This window comes from Nomascus leucogenys, chromosome 23, assembly GCF_006542625.1.
Source record: "Nomascus leucogenys isolate Asia chromosome 23, Asia_NLE_v1, whole genome shotgun sequence".
Taxonomy (NCBI): domain Eukaryota; kingdom Metazoa; phylum Chordata; class Mammalia; order Primates; family Hylobatidae; genus Nomascus; species Nomascus leucogenys.
In genome coordinates this window covers 31322572-31344391 of record NC_044403.1, presented here as the reverse complement: position 1 = coordinate 31344391, position 21820 = coordinate 31322572, and the positions used below count along the sequence as shown (strand labels likewise).

General features: G+C 41.0%; 1 protein-coding gene across 8 annotated transcripts in view; it reads left to right on the top strand.

Moving 5' to 3' along the window:
• ERC1 (ELKS/RAB6-interacting/CAST family member 1) overlaps positions 1–21820 on the top strand; it is a 481383-nt gene that overhangs the window by 366435 nt on the left and 93128 nt on the right. For all 8 annotated transcript variants that reach the window (XM_030804352.1, XM_030804346.1, XM_030804349.1 and 5 more), the window contains one exon: positions 3082–3226. In XM_030804352.1, coding sequence (XP_030660212.1) covers positions 3082–3226 — 145 coding nt within the window. The remainder of the gene's footprint in view (positions 1–3081; positions 3227–21820) is intronic.

The following is a 21820-nucleotide window of genomic DNA, read 5'->3' as shown; positions in this document are numbered from 1 at the left end:
GTAAAACTTCATCAGGTAAGTTCAACTATGTCATATGGTCTTTTCTGAGAGATATATTAGAGGAACAACAACTTTTCGTATTCCCTAAAATCTTTGCTGTTACTGTTTACTAGCTCTCACATTCTTCACTATCCTCCAATTTTTTTTCAAGAGGTTGTTCTCCCTCATACTATCCACTTCAAATTTACCAGAATTGTAACCAAGAGAACAATACTGTCTTTGTCCCTTTTGGAAAATAAAAGAAAAACCTAAAAGTTAGTATACCTATCAAAGATAGACATTACTCAGAATTCATATGATTGTATATACAATATATAATCAAAACATTTTATTCTCTTGACTATGAATTGCCTTCTTAGGCGCCTATACATGTAGAAATCAATATCAGGAGTATACGTTTTAAATGGAAAGGACAAAGACATGATGATCTGTGAGGGAATTTTTAGAGGATGAGAGCCATGGTCATAGGAGAGAAAGTTTGATTCTGTATAGTCCATAGCATATTATCATTGCTTAGTAAAAAAAATAGCATCAATGAAATAAAATCTCTATTTGAATTGCATAAAAAATACTTCAAATTATATATCTTATTAAAAAGACATTATTCCAATGGCTCAGACTCCAATGCCACATTCCTCAAAACTTTGAAATTAGAAATCTAAATTGTCATCTGTTATTTCATATTGTGATTTGCAAATTTGACATTTTACCCCAGAGATTAACTGCACCACACTAGCCGTCCAAGCATACCATTTATGAAAGAGTTTGGAATTCAGTCAAGAAGCTTCAACAATATGGAATCATTTTTACTATGTCATATTACAGTATTTTCCTTAAGCACAAAATAGGCCTCAAGTGCGATCACCTTTGTATTTTTGCATGCGGCAAAGGTGCTGGTATTTCAATCTAATTAGATAGAGTAATTTTTCTGTCATTCATCTGCTGCTGCTATTTCAATCTAATTAAATAGAGTAATTTGTCTGTCATTCACCTGCTGCTGCTTGCCTGCTACTAAATGTGTGATTCTGACTATTGGTGCACAGAAATGTAGCACCCTTATTGGGAAAGCATGCTGCCTGTTCCAGCTTGGTCAGCTTTGAGCTTCCCGAAAGGGAACAGATGACCACAGTCAACAGGAAACTGCATAGTTAGACCTTCTTGAACCCTTTCACCTTTAAGCTCATTTCACCACTTAACATATTTTTTTCAAGTGGTCAGTGGATATATTTAGACTGTCTTCCCTTTAGTGTTGACTGGATCCTCGTGGTATAAGTTGCCTGCCATTTCTTAGAATTACGTAGTGTGGGGACAGTGCGATGAGAATCTTCTCTCCTCTTCCAGCAGCAAAACTAGTGAAACAAATCTTTATTTCCATGATGTAAACCAAGTATACATCTTCTATTTGTTAGTATTGCTTTCAGAGTTGAGTAGACCTACACATCCAGAATAAAGAATGTCCGTTAGAATATTCAGTAGACAGTCTTCCAGTCTGTGGCTAAACTAAAACTCTTCCATATGACTGCTATTGAAGCTCAATTATCTTAACAAAAGACAGAAGCAAGGTTAAACTTGGGCAATGCATTCTCAGATTCAGCATTTCCTCAGGTCAAAAGCTCAGGCTACTTATATAGTTCCTATAAATCAAATATGTCTTCTTTCATAAAAGATGAGCTACTGAGAAATGCATTTTGGATTATGAAACTAATTGTTCACCAACTTCATTGTGATTATTTTGTAAATTTCTTACGTCAGCCTCCCCACTAAATCCACCTTTTTTTCCTTTGGACACAAACCATAAAGTAATTATTAGCTAAACCACAAGGAATCTCTAAAGTTTAAATTACTGTTTCAAAGTGTGCAGATCATTGCCGATAAAGCCACAACTGCAAACTTATTTGCACTGATGAGATAAAAAGAATGATTGAGGTTCATAATGTACCAGGAATAGATGGCTGTGTTTCTATATCCACTTTATTAAAGTTTGCAGTTTGTTGTACACTGTATGCATGAAAATGTCTTCAGTGTCAGTAATGCCTCAAATGGTCTGGAAGCTACAGAATAATTATCAAAGGAATAAATTAAATGGATAAAGTATGTAAGTGACAGGATTATTCTTACAGAAAGTAACTTCGTTTACTTTTCAAGTTCAACTACAACTATAGGAACTCTTAAAATATAAAATGAAATACTGAGTTCTTACTAATATAGCTTTTTTTTTAAAGGTTAACAACTTTTATTGATTTTTTTTTTTTTTTGAGATAGGGTCTCACTTTGTCACCCATGCTGGAGTGCAATGGCGCCATCTCAGCTCACTGCAACCCCACCTCCCAGGCTCCAGAGATCCTCCTACCTTAGTCTCCCGAGTAGTGAGTAGCTGGGACCATAGGCGTGTGCCACCGCGCCCAGCTAATTTTTGTGGGGTTTTGCCATGTTGCCCAGGCTAGTCTCAAATTCCTGGCCTCAAGTGATCCACCCACCTCGGCCTCCCAAAGTGCTGGGATTACAGGCGCGAGCCACCAGGCTTGGCCTAAATATTTTTTAAACTTTATTTTATTGTAGTAAGAAGGCTTAACATGGGATCTACCCTCTTAATCACTGAACTGTACAATATAGTATTGTTAATTATAGAGAGAATGTCATACCGCAGATCTCTAGAACTTACTCATCTTATGTAACTTAGGCTTTATGCCTACTGATAGGAACTCCTCATTTCCCCCTCTCTCCTCTCCCTTGCAGCCACCATTCTACACTCTGTTTGCGTGAGTTTGACTGTTTCAGATACCTCATGTAAATGGAATCATGCAGTGTTTGTCCTTCTGTGACTGGCTTATTTCACTTAGTCTAATATAGGGGAACTTATTAAGATAGCAATATAACAACATGATAAAGACAATTTAGAGTCACGTTAGCCTGAATGGGATTCCTGGCTGTACCATTTACTCCAAGTGTGAACTTGGGCAAGCTGTGTAAACTCTGAAAGTCTTGGTTTTATTACCCTTAAAATGGGGGTAATGATAATAGTAACTTAAAGAATTGTTAGAAGGGGTAAATCACACTGTTGGCATTTTCTTTCTTTTACAGACAAGAAGCTCTTCTGGCTGCCATTAGTGAAAAAGATGCCAATATAGCTCTCTTGGAGCTTTCATCCTCTAAGAAAAAGACCCAAGAGGAAGTGGCTGCACTGAAGCGGGAGAAGGATCGTCTGGTACAGCAGCTTAAGCAGCAGGTATTATTAAATGCCAGGAGGAGGGTCAGTGGGGCCAGCTTTCACACCGTTCTCTACACAGGTCTTTGCCAGCTTGTACTTGAAGGTCTCGTGTTTCATATTAGACATCTGATCATTGGAGCTAGTTTCCATCATAAGAGACATTTTATCCCCACAAATCTGTGTCTAGGAGATGCAGAGCATTCTTGGTAAGGGGGCTGTTTTGGACAATGTCACAGGTCTTCCATGAGAATGTTTTTTAACTTTGTACAATGGATTGTAGAAATTAGTGAAATTAGCCCATTTGACATGAAAAGGCTTTTTTTTTTTTAAAACATCCAGCAAGATTTCTATGACGGCAGCCACTAAGGATATTCTCATGGAAAGATTTTCAGTTATTCAGGATTGGGTAAGCTCTGAAGATAAGAACAAAGGTTGGCCCTTTTCTTTTCCAGCCTAAATGCTCTCAAAATTTAATGCTTAATACTCATGTAACACCTTTTGTTTATGAAAATAAAAGCTAAAAGTTTCCCCTTTGATGATGGTTGCACAACAGTATGAATGCACCTAATACACAAAACCATCAACTTAAAAATCGTTAAAATGAGAATGTTTTATGTTAGACATATTTTACCACAATAAAGAAATGGGGAAAAACATTTCCCTTGGAAGGTAAGGAGAGTGCTGGATGTTTACATCTTGAACGGCCGTGCTCCTGGTTGAGTGCTCCTGCCTGTGTGCAGCATCCACATCCCAGCCTCTGCGGCCGTCTCCTGCACTCCCAGTCACGTTGTCTGTACATTTTGGCTGCCCAGGTGTGCTCTTCGCCCTCAAGTAATGAGACCGAGAAAGAGCTTTTCAAGTAAAGAAATTTATTTTCTTCTATTTTTGGAGGTCAGTCATCAATTGATGGTATTTTGGCATACTGTTTATATTAACAAGAATCAATATTTAATCAATGAAGTTATTTTCTCTGTGGATCAAATTAAAACTGCTTAGAAATAGACTTTTTTTTGGGTTTTTTTTTTTTTTTTTTTTTTTTTTGAGGCGGAGTCTTGCTCTGTCGCCCAGGCTGGAGTGCAGTGGCGCAATCTCGGCTCACTGCAAGCTCCGCCTCCCTGGTTCACGCCATTCTCCTGCCTCAGCCTCTCCAAGTAGCTGGGACTACAGGCGCCCGCCAACACGCCCGGCTAATTTTTTTTTTTTTTTTTTTTTTTTTTTTTTTTTTTTTAGTAGAGACGGGGTTTCACTGTGGTCTCAATCTCCTGACCTCGTGATCCGCCTGCCTCGGCCTCCCAAAGTGCTGGGATTACAAGCGTGAGCCACCGCGCCTGGCCAGAAATAGACTTTATATGTATTTATGTTGCACACTTTGCTGAGAAAATACCAAAAGATGTCTTTTTTCTGCAGGATGGATAGTTGACCAGCTGAAAGTAACCCATTGCTTATTCACAAGTGAAATAAAACTTTTCCAGGGTCCTAAAATACTTTTTAGCAAGAAGAGGACGTCGTCTAATATTTTGACTATCTGTTATATAAAATAGGAAGAATATGCTTATTATTAAAGACATCCATCCAGTAGCTGAAAACTGAAATTTGGCTTATCAAAGCTGATAATAGCAAATTGGAGGATATTTTTGGAGAAAGGAGTTCACTGCTGTGCGAGTTTATATATTTAGCGATATCAGTTATCTTAAGTAGTTAGGCTTGAATACATAGGCCTATGATTTCAGCAGTTCATGATCACTTCACTTAAGACACCAAATAGAATTGAATATCTAGCAGACCAGAATACCATACCTCATTCACAGTGGTTTTTGATTACTGGCCTCAGAAGAACACGTGTTTTCATTATGTGAAAATTAAGGAAATTGGCCGGGCGTGGTGGCTCACGCCTGTAATCCCAGCACTTTGGGAGGCCGAGGCGGGTAGATCATGAGGTCAGGAAATCGAGACCATCTGGCCAGCATGGTGAAACCCCGTCTCCACTAAAAATACAAAAATTAGCTGGATGTGGTGGTGTACGTCTATAGTCCCAGATACTTGGGAGGCTGAGGCAGGAGGATCACTTGAGTCAAGGAGGTGGAGGTTGCAGTGAGCCGAGATCACGCCACAGTACTCTAGCCTGGCAACAGAACAAGACTGCGTCTCAAAAAAAAAAAAAGAAAGAAAAGAAAATTAAGGAAATTAATTAATCTCTGAGCTTATAACCTTAGAAAGAAGTAGCTAAAAAATTCTCAGTGTCTTTATGTCAAACCATATGCCTTGAATTTTCTGTAGTGATGTGTCCTGTATAAAGAGAAAAATAATAACAGTTCTCAGGAGTCCTTCCTACAGTCATCTCCTGCCTCCCTTTTACGTTCCTGCCCTTTCAAAATGTGTCTGGATGCTGTGAGCAAGAAGGAAGGAGTCTTGCCAAAGGCATTTGATTCTTTAATTCCTCCAAGAGTGTGTCCTAACTTTTGGACAAGACAGAGGCCTTTTGGAAAGAGGATATGGCATCAATGTTGTTTTAATTTAAAGCTTCTAGTCCATGAATTGCTGGAATGTGCCTCAATCTAAAGGCTATTTCCTAACAGGGAAGCAGTCAGCACTGACCAGGCTTTCCAGCAAATGGAGCTGCCACTGCCTGATAGGCGCTTGACGTTCACATGTGATTCCTATTGTCAGAAAGAGGTGAAGCAATGAGGGATATATAGATTTGGGGGTCACCTTCTAATATGGTCCCAATTTACTTATCCCCTCTAACCACCCCCCCGCCCAACCCCCTACAGGGTAAGGGTAACTTGTCTCCTTGACTCATTCATGGCAAAGCAGCACTTGGAGAGGCTGCATCAGAGGAAGGGGCCAGGGCCAATGAAAAAAATAAAAACTAAAGGCTCTCTAACAAACTCCAGATGTTCTGTGGTGGGTGCCAACCAGTGTGTTCAGACCTTAAGTCATGAAGAAGCCCCACTGTGATTGTCAGGCCCCCGCACGAGATTTAATGTAAACTCAGATAGAACCCTGGAAAGCATTAATACAATCTGTTTAGTCACAGCAGCCGTCACAAGATGGCCTTTCTCTCAGCATTATTTTCTTCTTTTCACCTCCAGAATTTTACAACCTCCATATTGTGCTGGTTGGTGGTGTGAAGTCTGGCTCTGCCCCGTGTGCTCTACACAGATGTGTCGTAAGCGGGCTGGGCTTTTCAGGACAGGCTGGGATTTTTTTTTTTTTTTTTTTTTTTTTTTTTTCTGTTTTTTAAGAGTCAACTATAACAGTATAAAAGTAAAGGCTACAAACTTACACTGATTTGGTTTGAATCTAGATAATCTTGTTTACAACTACAATTTCGTAACCCTTTACGTTAGAATTAATTGTCACACAATATATTCTTTGATTCCAGTGTTTTGTAGGTATGAGGGATACAAAGGCACAGTACTCGTCTTAAAGGAACTCACAGGCTAATGCATCAAACACTGGTTGTTCTAGACATCTGGCAGACATTCTGTATTAGTCTGCATTCACACTGCTATAAAGTACTACCTGAGACTCGGTAATTTAAAGACAAGAGGTTTAATTGACTCACAGATCCACATGGCTGGGGAGGCCTCAGGAAACTTACAATCATGGCAGAGGGAACCAAGGCACATCTTACATGGTGGCAGGAGAGAGAGAGAGCGATCAAGCGAGGAACTGCCACACACTTTTAAACCATCAGATCTCGTGAGAACTCACTATCTTAACAGCAAAGGGGAAATCTGCCCCCGTGATCCAATCACCTCCCACCAGGCCACTCCCCTGACACATGGGGATTACAATTCAAGGTGAGATTTGGGTGGGGACGCAGAGCCAAATCCTATCACGTTCTGTAGAAGGTAGTCCTGGCCTTGCCAACTTTTTCTGCTGACAGCTTTAGCAGGTCATCCAAACATTATGTAACTTATTTACCCATTCACTTCAGATTTACCTCACAGAGTTGGTGTGAAATTAAATAAGATAGCACACCTAAAGTGCTTAGAATCCCCACTTCCATTCCCTGTCACTGATAGCTGTGCTCATGGGCAGAACGGCACCACAGGTCACACACGGTACATTGAGGGAGGGGTAGTCTCAGTAAGCATGGATCTCGTTCTTTTTTTTTTTTTTTTGAGATGGAGTTTTGCTCTGTTGCCCAGGCTGGAGTCAGTGGTGCGATCTTGGCTCACTGCAACCTCCACCTCCTAGGTTGAAGCAGTTCTCTGCCTCAGCCTCCCGAGTACCTGGGATTATGGGTGCCCACCACCGCACCTGGCTAATTTTTTGTATTTTTGGTAGAGATGGGGTTTCACCAGCTTGGCCAGGCTGATCTTGAACTCCTGACCTCGTGATCCACCTGTGTTTGCCTCCCAAAGTGCTGGGATTACAGGCGTGAGCCACCGCGCCCGGCCTGGCTCTACTTCTTGGTTATCTCTGGCCACTTTATTTAAATGTGCAGACTCACACAGTGTTCAGAATTACACAACTAGCACATGGTGTTCCACTCCTCTCAGGAAGAACGTATTTCTCAGGGCAGTTAGGAAAAACAGGTAGAGGTACTTTTTATCCTTCCTTTTTCCACCTGTTCTTTTTAATGATATGACTCTAATATAGAATTTTTAAAAAATAATTCTAAATTCTAATATGTCTTTCTTAATTCTTACATTTTCATCACTGAAGAACATTTAAATGCCCATCTGGCTGAAGTCCTTAACATTAGGAAAATGATAACTCCCAACCATACATCCCATCTCATTCGCCTTCTAGTTCTGTGATTTTCCGCGTGTTACCTGCCCGTTCTGGATATCCCCGAGTAGTATAACTTTTCAGAATTCTGTGAAAATAGAGCAGTGACAGTAATGGCCACCACGTACCACCAGACTAGTGCGCGGGGCACGGGGGCTTTATATCACCGGGTCTTCCCCTCAGCTCTGGAGAGTGTCTTCATTATTTGGGGAAGTGCTTCAGACCCAAAAAGGTTAAAATTGTGGCTAAATGTCCATGAAGAAGACGAAGTGGTGGAGCCAGAATTAGAACTGATTCTCTTCTCACTCTTAGCGTCTTACATGAAGATTCCAGATGGTTGGTAATCAGATTGTATTAGAATTAGAATAATACAAACAATGCTATTTTATGTTTTTATGATACTCATTTGTTCCCGAGAGACAGAAAAGGGGATCTATTTATACTCCAGCCCTTCCCCTCTCTGTCTATAAAGAACCAGAAACAAAAAAGAAGTGGTGTGATTTGTTTCCCTTGGGTTTTCCTTCTCACTGTTCCAGGCTGAGCGTCACCTTTCGGTACCCGCGGTCGTTGTCCCGTCGTCCCAGCACTGCTTCCTTGAGGTGACATCAGGTGATCCAGTTGGTCTTGAGAATAATCCCATGTTCTTCAGTCAGGCATTTTCATACAGTAGTTTTCTACTGTGTTATATGTATTTTACTTGCTTAATCCTCCCAAGTCCGCTTTATTTCCCTAATCACTAAGTTCTTGATGGAAAGAGTATTTCACCATTGCCCCAAGTACTTTCAGTAGGTATGGTATGAAAAAATACCTGAATCAAGTGAATAATATTTTGAGTAACTGTCTTTTATTAGCTTCTGTCCACTCTCTAGTTAACAATTTTCAGTCTCTCTCGCGGCGCTGCGTATGATACCTTGTACGATACCTTGACTCTTACTTCTTGTTCCTCAGTGAAGCTGAGTACTTTGACGTTCGCTGATTAGGTCGGGAAAGCCAGCCAATGCTTTGAATTGGCCGTTTCTGCAATCTAGCAGACATTCTAGCAGACATTCTAGCACACATTCACTCATCTGTGAACCCGCATTTGTACATGCTTTTACACCTCCCCACCCCTATTAGAATGCCGGTTACCATAAGAACAGGATTCAATGCTCTGTCCACATATCCCACTCAGAAACAATTTGTCCTGTAATACGGATTCGCCATCTTTTGATTCATTTATTTAGGGTTATTTTACTCCTTCGTTGTTAGTGAAAAGAAAATGTATATAGGTTAATGCCTTTCTTACTTTGACTTTAACCTTTTTTCTCACATGACATAGGGCTGGCCATTGACCCACCTTTAAATGGCTGTATATCATCTATCTGTTCCTCCTCGTGGCATTAAAGGCTACTAGAAAGCATGGTGTACTAATTATGAAGTTGCGGTTGAAAAGACACTTTTATCATCATCACTCTAGCCACTTGGAACTTTCCAAATAAATCATTATTTGGACTAAAATTTCCCAGGCTTGTTTATGGTACAAAGGTGAATACCTTTTTGAAGGTTCAGTAAACTCTCTTTGTAAGGAACTGTGGGTTATGACAACAATAAAGTATCTGTTTCAGCTTTCAGTTTTGGTGGACATGTTCTTTGATCACAGCTTTTATGAGAGAAAATGCAGTTTTATTATTAATTCTTCTCTAGCCAAACTCAAATCATTTTACTGGTTTGAAATGTGATTTGTTCTTATTTACTAAAATTTGGGAAGAACTGGCTTAACATTGATCTGAAGAATGTAGGGGTCAGATACTTTTTTTAAAAAATGCTCAAATTTGATTTTCAAAGTCTTAGCCCAGGGCGCTGACCGCTCCCCGTTGGAGCAATATTTAGGACCACCAAGTTGGAAGACAATAAATAATTGGATTCTTAATGTCAAACTGATTGTTGGCTTTCTGTAGTATACATGAATTGTTTTTGAACGAAGCTAAAATCTTGTGAAGACATACTAATAATCTAATATGAGCCCAGTTAGATGAAAATCACCTTTTTGGACTTATTCTGTTCTATGAAAAAAAATTATATGAAAAATTCTCCTCACTAGCCAAGAAAATAAACCTGTCTGTAGTCTACTTAGTGATTTAAAGCCTTTTCCTTAGAAATGAAATCCTTGATGGAAGCTTGTTGCCAATAAGAATAATAGAGAATCAACCTTTAAAGCCACATACATGATGTAGAATTTCAAGTTGCCATTATTCTGTATTGTAATGGTCAGCCAGAGAGACATGTGTCTAGTCAGTTTTATTAACTACTTTCTACAGCAGTCCTCCCTTCCTTTTCTCTGTCCTATTTTCTGAACCAACAGAGGACTAAATTTTCTTACAGAGGCAGGAAGTTAAGACTTAAAATTTAAGGAATATGAGGGTAGAGTGTACCTTGTTGACTGTTATATTATTGCATCTGAACCTTCAGATGACATCCTGAAATAAATTGCATAGTTAGGATATTTTATACCTATGATTCCCATAGGTAGAAGATACCTATGATTCCCGTAGGTAGAAGATACCTATGATTCCCGTAGGTAGAAGATACCTATGATTCCCGTAGGTAGAAGATACCTATGATTCCCGTAGGTAGAAGATACCTATGATTCCCGTAGGTAGAAGATACCTATGATTCCCGTAGGTAGAAGATACCTATGATTCCCGTAGGTAGAAGATACCTATGGGACTTCATGGTTTTGACAAATACACTATCAAAGGGAAGTACATCACAAAGAACACTACTTGCAGTCAAATATTGACTAATTTAGGGAATATATTGTGTGATATTTTGGTCTAATTTTTCACTTTCAGTTTGTTGCTGTAATGCACATAGGGAATTTTTAAAATATATGTATTTTAGATTTACGCTGTGTTTGTAAATTCCCATAAATACATAAAAGGACCATGCTAAGCTGTCTTTGGGGTGGCCACACTAGTGTATTTTCCTCTCATGTTTTACCATAAGCAGCAAGAAGAAACCAGGCCCACACCTTCAGCACTTTAACTGGAAATCTACTTAGCTAGATCTCTCAGTTCATTCAGTACATTCTCCACTTTCCACACAACTGTAGGTGACATTGTTGCTAAAGTTCTGGTACTGCATATCAAGGATCCCAGTAACAAGTTCCTCGCTTCCCTTGAAGATCCAGTGGCAGTCTCCTAAAAGCCCCTATTTCAGCGAACAGCCGATTCAGGGCACTTGAGGTTTGCACTAGTTCTCTCCTTAGAATCTTTCCACGTCTTCCAGTTTCCACCCACTGCCCAGCTCCAAAGCCACACCGGCGTTTGAAGTTTTTGTTACAGTGTTACCCCATTCCCAGTTATACCAAAATCTGTTAGTTATCTATTACTGCATAAAAATTACCCTTAACTTAGTGGCTTAAAGTAGTAATTATTGTCTCACACAGTGACTGAGGGTCAGGAATCTGCAAGCAGCTTAGTAGGTGGTTCTGACTCGGGGTCCTCTGTAGGGTTACTTTGGACATGAGAGCCAGCTTCTCCAGAAGTGACCTGAGAGAGAAAGAGAGCGACCAAAATGGAATTTGCAGCGTCTTCCATAACCTCAGGAGTGACGTACCATCACTTCTACCTTATTCTGTTGGTCACACAGACCAACGCTTACATAGCATGGGAGGGGACAGCACAGTCACGCGAATGCGGGGACAGAGACCCTTGCGAGCCGTCCTGAAGGCTGACTACCGCAGCAAGTGCATGAACGAACAAATCTGGTATGTCCATGCAATGAAATGCTGCTCAGCAGTAGATAGAAATGAACTACAAATACACACAACAGGTTGGACGAATCGCAAAGACACACCGAGCAAAAATGGAGACACAGAAAAGTACATGCTGTATGATTCCACCATACTACACAGTGTAAGAAAGCAGATCAGACAACAAAGCAGAACTTAGTTCATCTTTTCTTCCCCTCGTCAGCTCACTTGATAGGCCTGCAGGGGAAAGGGACAAGCTCCATTCTCTCTCCTCTGCCTTCTCCATCTTCTCATTCTCTCTCCTCTGCCTTCTTCATCTTCTCATTCTCTCTCCTCTGCCTTCTTCATCTTCTCATTCTCTCTCCTCTGCCTTCTTCATCTTCTCTTCTCCTCTGCCTTCTTCATCTTCTCATTCTCCTCTGCCTTCTTCATCTTCTTATTCTCTCTCCTCTGCCTTCTTCATCTTCTCGTTCTCTCTCCTCTGCCTTCTTCATCTTCTATTCTCTCTCCTCTGCCTTCTTCATCTTCTCGTTCTCTCTCCTCTGCCTTCTTCATCTTCTCATTCTCTCTCCTCTGCCTTCTTCATCTCCTCATTCTCTCTCCTCTGCCTTCTTCATCTTCTCATTCTCTCTCCTCTGCCTTCTTCATCTTCTGATGCTGCTTCCCTGGCCAACATTGTTTCCTTTGGGGCGGAGCAGCAGCCAGAAGACGCAAACCTGACAGCTTTCTGTAACATCACTTGACCCACAGAAAGCGCATGCATCCTTGCCATGCCAAATGGTGAGAAATAGGCCGCCTCAATTCTTCTGTTTCCGTCTGCCATCTGTCTCCTTCTCAGATAAGCACAAGGCAAATCAACAAGTCTGATGGAATGAGATGCCAGTCTCCTTGACTTGTACACACACTCAGTCTTTAGGAGGGGTTCTCTTTGAGCCCTGTCTCTCTTAGCTAAGGCAAAGGGGACTCTCTTGTGAATGATCACTCTCCATGTGACAAGTCCTTCTTCCAGCAGTAGCCCTACGCTCACACCAGTCTTAGATGGATGAAGGGGCACCTGCTGAGGCAATGGACTGCTGACAGTGGTGCCTTTTCAGCCACTGGCCTCTAAGCTGCCTTTATACATGTTGGTTGCTTAGCTCTTTTTTGTCACCTGCTTGGGGCCTTGATCACCAATTCTGTAACAACTGGAAAAGCCCATTCATCATACTATTAAAACTGTTTTACATTCTAAAAGAAGATAACAGTGGTAGAATAAAACTACATAGAGCTCCTGAGTTGTTAGTGAATAAAGGGAAAATTAAGTAGCAAGTGTTACAGCAGCTTTAGTGCTGCAGAATCTGTTTGTGGAAAGTAAAATGTTGTAAACATCTGTTCATCTCACTTAGTTTAAATTCTTGATAATGAGGCCAGCCTCTGAGAGCATGTATGTACTCGTTAGTTTTATATATGAATCTGTCATTTATAATGCCAGGTGCGTGTTTTATGACTGAGAAGACATTCCTCAAAACCCTTTGCCTTGCCCTTGATGGTGCCTACTGTATCTGCTGTGTACATGAGCATCAACCTCCCAGCTGTCCTGCATGATATTATCTCCTTGGTGGTGACTGTTGTTTTATCCTAGAAAATGAAAACTTTGGTTAGAATATTCAGAATTTGACAGAAGAATACAATTCCGAAAAAAAAAACGGAAGATTACAGTTCAGTCTGTATTTAATAATTCAACGGCCCTTATTTTTTTATTTACTTGCTTATTTTTAATAAAGACAGAGACTCACTCTGTTGCCCAGGCTGGAGTGCAGTGTGCAGTCATAGCTCCTGGCCTCAAGCCATCCCCCCACCTTGACTTCCCAAAGTGCTGAGATTACATACATGAGCCACCACAACCAGCCTCAGTGGCCCCTATTGACTAGTTAAGATAAAAATGTTAATCTTTTAAAAATTATTTTACCTCCTTTCAACCCTAAATTTGTGTATATTAAGTACTCAAATATATATACTTATTCCTCTGAACCATTACAAACACTAAGATCAACTAGATTGTTCCTACTGATGATATCCAGAGATGGTATCCAGAGATGGTATCCAGATTGTTTTGAAAGGAACTAGATGCAAACCACGTTTCATTCACTGTCCTCACTTCTGGAATTGCCTTGCACTTCCCCAGCTCAAGCTCCACTTTAAACTTCTCTTCAAGACTCATCATCATAGGTTGGAATTTCCTAGCCTGAAGTCACTATTTTTCCTTATCATTAGCAAAGCCATTCTGTGCGTTTTTTCATTCACATATTCATTTTCCCTTGGGCTTAAGTTGAACAAATGAGAAGAAAGGAGGAAGGGAGGGAGCAGAGAGAAAGAGAAAAACTTTTCACTTGGACTAGAGTTAATTGTATTTAGTCTTCATGTTAAGCCAGGTTATTCTTGTTGGTGTGATTATTTGTTCAGATGTTAGAATTCCCGTTCTGTAACCATTCCTGTCTTGCTTTCCTGTTTGTGGATATAGCGTGGCACAATAGAAATGGTACTAAACTGTCAGGAGACCTGAGCTCTAGATCCAGCTCCATCGATAACTAAGTATATAATCTTGAACGTAATAACACCATCAACGAATATCAAACACTTCACACTTTACAAAGTACTATTCAGATACTTAATAGCGCCTAACCCTAGGGCTGTATGGGCCAGGCAGATGTCATAAATAAAAGGAGTGAGTGAGGTGGTTTAAAGCCACAGGAGAAAGAGAATTGTGATAAACTAGGGGCCACGTGGTGTTGTCTAAAGAGGCAGGCACTTCTAATGCCAGCTCTTGTGACCATGTAAGATGTGAGCCTTGTGTTATTCAGGCATCCCTTTTTCCCTGAAGAATTCAGATTTTTATACAAATCTCCTTACGTCTAAGTGTTGGCAGCTAATGTATTTTTTATTTTTATATTAATCAGGCCACAAGGCTGATTTAATTGTATTTGTTTTAACACAAATAAGGCCACAAGCTGCCTAACTTTCCTCTTCGGGCTTTATCTTCCTCATCTATATTATTGGGTGGATAGATCAAATGATTTTAAAGTCTAAAATTCGTTATTTTCTGTATTTTGATAAATCAACATATTTACCTGTAGCTGTATCATCTGCTAAATGCTGACATTAAGAGTTTAAAAGAAAGTATTATTTTATTAAAAAGTATCACATTTTGAAGATGAAAAAATCCTGGTTTTTTTGAATACTTCAAAGAAGTAGATCATATTTTGATGAATTCTGCTTGATTGGAGTTATTAATAAGTAAAAAATCCAAAGGCTGGGAAGGTGGGGAAACTTGGATTCATCCCAGTCTCCTTTCATCCATCTGTTGCATTTTTTTGTCATCAATTCCAGATGTAGGAAAATCCCTCACAACAATTTGATAAGACTCTTCCCTTCATTTCTAGCATCAAATCTAACTTGCCTTTCCTATCGTCAAACTGCTGCCTTTTATGATGCCACAGGGAATTAATTTATAAATCTTCTGAGTTTCCTGATCCCTCTTGAATTGTCTCAATGCAGATAAATCAACCTAGGTTTCCTGCCTGTATGCTGGTGCCCTCCTCTCCCTGTTTCTTCTGTGTCCGTCAGGTGGTATGATTTATAGCTGCCTTTCCTATGCTCATTGACCTTGGTCTGAGGATCTCATTAAGCATATGTAAAACTAGAAAGATTAGTTTGAGGGTCGTTCCCTCCTCCATTAAACTTCTCTTGGTGGGAACCAGTCAGACCAATATATTCCAAAAATCTGTTCCTGCTGCCCCTTTTGGTCTCTTTTGAACTAAAGTAGATACTCATTAAAAGCAAATGTGAATTAGACAGGTGTGGTGGCACACGCCTGTAATCCCAGCTACTCGGGAGGCTGAGGCAGGAGAATCACTTGAACCCGGGAGGCAGAGGCTGCAGTGAGGCAAGATCACACCACTGCACTCCAGCCTGGGTGACAAAACAAGACTCTGTCACACACAAAAAAAGCAAATGTGGAATTAAATGATATTTGCATTCCAGGATAATAGGAGGGGGTTAAACTAGAATATTAGCTGTCACTGAGTGCTGTTTTCAGAAGCTGTAATTTACATGACCAAATGTATTATCACATGACTTTCTAGAAAACAGTATTCATGCCATTAGTCATCTCAAGAAGATACTATTTAATGTCTAGGCAGCTGAGCCCTATTTTGAGTTCTTTATGTGAATTAATTCATTTAGTCATCACTACATCCCTCAGAAGTGGAGTTATCCTCATTTTACAGAGAGGGAAAGAGGTTAAGTAACTTGCCCTAAGTCACGTAGCTCATGAGTGACTGAGCCAGGATTCAGAGCAAATCATATCACTCCAGAGCTGACACTCCTAATCACTATAGCAAAATGTGTTACCATCATTACAGTATGTGCTTTTGGTAAGAGATTTCAATAGCCTTCAGCCATATTATTAATAACGCCATCATACTCTGTTGTAATAAATAGTACTTTAATCTGCCCTTATTATAAATTACAGTGAAAATATATATACATCAGTGTAAAGGACTGCCCCCAGTTTTAAAAAATTAATTCAGAATCCTGACAGGTCAAACTGTTTTCTAAATCTTGCATTAAAAAGATGTCTTCTAATTTTAACAATTACCTTATAAATAGTTGACTGGATTAATGAACAGCTATACAGCAGAGGAGAGGGTAAAATGATAAGCTGATTTTTAAGCAGCTAAGTTCGAAAATCCATGTGCTAATAACCCTAAATTACCATTGGAAATAATTTTGTTATTAAAATACTATTACTGTCATATATACATAGACAAGATGTATGCAAATCTGGCTCCAAAGTATTTTACAGCATTTATTAAGATAGCTTTTAGCCACCAGCATTTTTTTTAATTTTAAGAATCAATTAATTTGCATACTTTTAAGAGCTCATAGAGATGAGTGATTGGAAAGCTGTTGAAAAGTTCATAGAAAATAGTGACTGTTGAAGAAGGAACATCTATCATATCTGAAGTTCAATATTTTTCCCCCTGTATTTCAAAAGTTATATGAAATATAAGAATTTATAGAAATAAATTGCTGAGCTTTAATACTAAAACAGTATTTGTGGTAGTTGGTTTTCAGGGTAGAGAATGCTTGAAGTTTATGGTATTGCCAGCCTTGTTCCTGAATGGAGCATTTAGAATTGGATATGATGTTTTTCCTGGTCTTGCATAAAATTGCAACCTACTAATGGTTAAATCTAAAATTATGGGTTCTCACAAAATAATTTGGAACATGTACAGTCCGGGCCTACCTAACTTTTAACAAGCTGATTCATTAGAAATATACAAAGAGATTGAATGGATATTACTGTGTTTAAATCTACATATGCACTTTACGAGCACACCCAAATTGCACACCTGAAACAAATATCAAACTGTCTCCTGAGACTCAGATTATAAAACACACTTAGAGAAGCCTGGTTGGTTCTCAGTCATTGGCCTGAAGCCAGTGAAAGGACACAGTTGCATCATATTCCCCTAGTCTACAGTGTTTTAACATTTCTTAATTTCAATTTCTGCTAAATGGAAGATTCTTATAAATCAAGTTTTCTTTTCCTAACAAGTTTCCTCACAATTACCTTCCTATCTTTTTTTTTTTTTTTCTAAGACAGAGTCTCGCTCTGTCGCCCAGGCTGGAGTGCAGTGGCGCGATTTTGGCTCACTGCAAGCTCCGCCTCCCGGGTTCACACCATTCTCCTGCCTCGGCCTCCCGAGTAGCTGGGACTACAGGCGCACACCCGGCTAATTTTTTTGTATTTTTAGTAGAGACGGGGGTTTCACCGTGTTAGCCAGGATGGTCTCGATCTCCTGACCTCGTGATCTGCCTGCCTCAGCCTCCCAAAGTGCTGGGATTACAGGCATGAGCCACCGCGCCCGACCCAATTTTTGTATTTTTAGTAGAGACGGAGTTTCACCATGTTGGCCAGGCTGGTCTCGAACTCTTGACCTTGCGATCCGCCCACCTCGGCCTCCCAAAGTGCTGGGATTACAGGTGTGAACCACTGCGCCTAGCTCCTATCTATCTTATTATTGAGAAACAATAGCCAGGAAGAGCTGAAGGAAACCTGTTTTTAAGGCTGGTTCTAGTTCAGCTAATTGCTGTCTAGAGCTCTCTTTGTATTTAGACATCAAGACGTCACTCACAGCAATGTTCCCTAAGCCCAGATTGTCCTCCTGAATGGTAGATGAAATTACCAGCAACTGACTTGCAGCTCTTCTTATGGCTGTGCACCGAAATAACTCTTTCTCTTAATACATATTTTAACAATCTGAGATGAGACTAAGTGGGTCTCTCACTTTTATATCGTCTAGTAAGATGAGCCATAACTTAAATATCCTTCTTTTTATTACCATAATGATATAACTATAGGAAAAGAAAAAACATGAGCCATGATTGACAGAAATTACTCTCCTTGTCAGAGATCATTTCCTCTGTTGCTTAAAGCTTCTTGCAATGCAGCCTTTTTTTTTTTTTTTTTTGAAATGGATTCTTGCTCTTTCACCCAAGCTGGAGTGCAGTGGCACGAGCTTAGCTCACTGCAACCTCCGCCTCCTGGGTTCAAGCAATTCTCCTGCCTCAGCCTCACGAGTAGCTGGGACTACAGGTGCCCACCACCATGCCCAGCTAATTTTTGTATTTTTAGTAGAGACAGGGTTTCATCATATTGGCCAGGCTGGTCTCGAACTCCTGACCTTGCGATCCGCCTACCTCGGCCTCCCAAAGTGCTGGGATTACAGGTGTGAACCACTGCGCCCGGTCACAAAAAAAAATTTTAATTGAAATGCATGCAGCCAGGCACCGTGGCTTATACCTGTAATCCCAGCACTTTGGGAGGCCAAGGCAGGCGGATCACTTGAGGTCAAGAGTTCGAGACCAGCCTGGCCAACATGGTGAAACCCCGTCTCTACTAAAAATACAAAAAATTAGCCAGCTGTGGTGTTGCACACCTGTAATCCCAGCTACTACGGAGGCTGAGGTGGGAGGATCGCTTGGACCCAGGAGGCAGAGGTTGCAGTGAGCCAAGGTTGCACCACTGCACTCCATCCAGCCTGGGCAACAGAGCAAGACTTCGGCTCAAAAAAAAAAAAAATACGTATATTAAAAAGTACACGTCTAAGTATACATGTCAGTGAAATTTTACACACTTATGTAACCAGCATCTACATCCAGGAAGCAGATTATTGCTGACACCCCAGCAACCAGTTCTTACACACTCCCTTTTTAGGTACCATCCCCTGCCTATTCCTGCAGGAGTAACTACTCTACTGAATTTTGACAGTATTAATTAGTTGTATCTTAAAAAATCAAAACTTAAAGATTTTATGTCAACAGAGCAACCAGAGGCAGAAGCCAAGGGACCCAGAGGCAGAAGCCAAGGGAGCCACCACAGGCAGAGGGCACAGCCTTGAGCCAGCGGATTGTTCTCAGACCTTGAAACCTAATGGAATTTTCTCTGCTGGATTTCAGACTTGCTTGGGACTGATGACACCTTTTTTTCTTCCAGTTTTTCCCTTTTGGAATGAGAATGTCTATCATATACTGGTCCCACCATTGTATCTTGGAACCTGATAACTTGTTTTCTGTTTCGCATATTGACAGATGGAGAAGATGGATCATACTTAGTCTCCCTCATACCCAATTCAGATTAATTAGATGAGGAGATTTGGGACTTTTGAGTGATGCTGTTTAGATGGAATTTTGGATTTAGAGTTGTGCCGTAGTGGGTTAAGATTTTTGGGGATACTGGAATAGGGTGAACATATTTTGTGTATGGGACAGATAAGAATTTGGTGGGACTAGAAGGCAGGCTGTAGTAGATTGAATGCCCCCCAAAACATATGCCCTCCCCAAACATATAGCCCCCAAAAAACATATGTCCACATCCAGTTCCTATAACCTGTAAATGTAAATGTATTTGGATAAAGGGTCTTTGCAGATGGGATTAAATTAAGGATTTCAAGAAGAAATCATTCTTGATTATCCAGGTGGGGCCCTAACCCTAATGACAAGTCCTTGTGAGAGACAGAGAGAAGACAGATACAGAAGATAAGGTGATATAAGGGCAAAGGCAGAGATTAGACTGGGTGGCTGTGAACCAAGAAATGTCCACAGTCACTAAAGCCAAAAGAGGCAAGGAAGGATTCTCCCTTAGCATCTCCACAGGGAATATGGCCCTGCCAACACCGTACTTTTGGACTTGGGGCCGCTAGAACTGTGAGAGAGTAAATTTATGTTGTGTTTATGTTGTTTGTGATCATTTCTTATGGCAGCTCCAGGAAACTGACACATGGAGTAGGTAACATAGCTTCTCAAGTCCTTCATGTGTGACAAGCTTGTTGCCCCTGAATGTACTAGGGTTCCCCTTCATTTGAAGGAGAAAGGTGAATACATTATCTCTGCTTAATCACTAGCATTTTTTGATATATGCAAAGAAGACATTCTTAAGACAGCCTGGGGGCAGAAGAGGTTAAATAATATTTTTGGGGAAAGGAGAATACTAAAAGACTAATAAGAGTTAGCCTCAGCCGGGCGTGATGGCTTACGCTTGTAATCCCAGCACTTTGGGAGCCCAAGGCGGGCGGATCACGAGGTCAGGAGATCAAGACCACGATGAAACCCTGTCTCTATTAAAAATAGAAAAATAAAAAATTAGCCGGGCGTGGTGGCAGGCGCCTGTAGTCCCAGCTACTCGGAGAGGCTGAGGCAGGAGAATGGCATGAACCCGGGAGGTGGAGCTTGCAGTGAGCCGAGATCGCGCCACTGCACTCCAGCCTGGGCGACAGAGATTCTGTCTCAAAAAAAAAAAAAAAAAAAGAGTTAGCCTCATGAATGAGCTAGAAAAGGAGCCTCGTAGGCAGAGGGATCACAGTGGCCAGGGGTGCTGAAGCATGAAGCATCCTGAGGTCAGGGAGCCATAGAAGGCTTGTTATTACCAAGTCTGCGCCACTACTGAGCAGTGACGTGAGACTCCAGAGCTAGGAGGGGACAGGTCATGGAGAGCCCTGTGTTGACAATGCTGAGAGTAGCTTGGACTACTTGTGATCTAAAGTTCTTTTTTTTTTTCCTTTTAGAGAGAACACGTGTGTGTGTGTGTGTGTGTGGTGTGTGTGTGTGTGTGTGTGTAAAGTGCCTGGATTCTTGAAGGTCACTTTCTCTGCTTGCTTAGCTGTTCTTCAAGCAGGAGAAAATATGCTGTATTTTTGTGATTATAAAAAGCATTGCCAGGCATGGTGGCTCACACCTGTAATCCCAGCACTCTGGGAGGCCGAGGCGGGCGGATCGTGAGGTCAGGAGATCGAGACCACGGTGAAACCTTGTCTCTACTAAAACTACAAAAAAATTAGCTGGGCGTGGTGGCAGGCACCTGTAGTCCGAGCTACTCCTGAGGCTGAGGCAGGAGAATGGTGTGAACCCAGGAGGCAGAGCTTGCAGTGAGCTGAGATTTCGCCACTGCACTCCAGCCTGGGCGACAGAGCGAGACTAAGTCTCAAAAAAAAAAGCAGTAAGCAATTTAATTTCTGTATATTTAGTAAGGAAATGATCACACTTTAAAAAAAACTTTTTAGGCTGGGTGTGGTGGTTCTTGCCTGTAATCCCAGCACTTTGGGAGGCTGAGGCGGGCAGATCATGAGGTCAGGAGATCGAGACCATCCTGGCTAACATGGTGAAACCCCGTCTCCACTGCAAATACAAAAAATTAGCCAGGCTTGGTGGCGGGTGCCTGTAGTCCCAGCTACTCAGGAGGCAGAGGCAGGAGAATGGCGTGAACCCGGGAGGCGGAGCTTGCAGTGAGCCGAGATCACACCACTGCACTCCAGCCTGGGCAACAGAGCAAGACTCCATCTCAAAAAACAAAAAAAAAAGAAATTTAGTATTACTTCTTGTTTTCATGGCCTCTGTATCTGTAAAATACAACTGTATACTCAGTGATGTGGTTTGGCTTTATGTCCCATGTTGATTGTTATTCACAGTGCTGAGAAGGGGCCTAGTGAGAGGTGATTGGATGGGGGCAGCATTCCTCCATGTTGTGCTCATGAGAGTGAGTGCGTTCTCTTGAGACCTGATGGTTTAAAAGTGTGCGGCACTTCTCCCCTCACCTG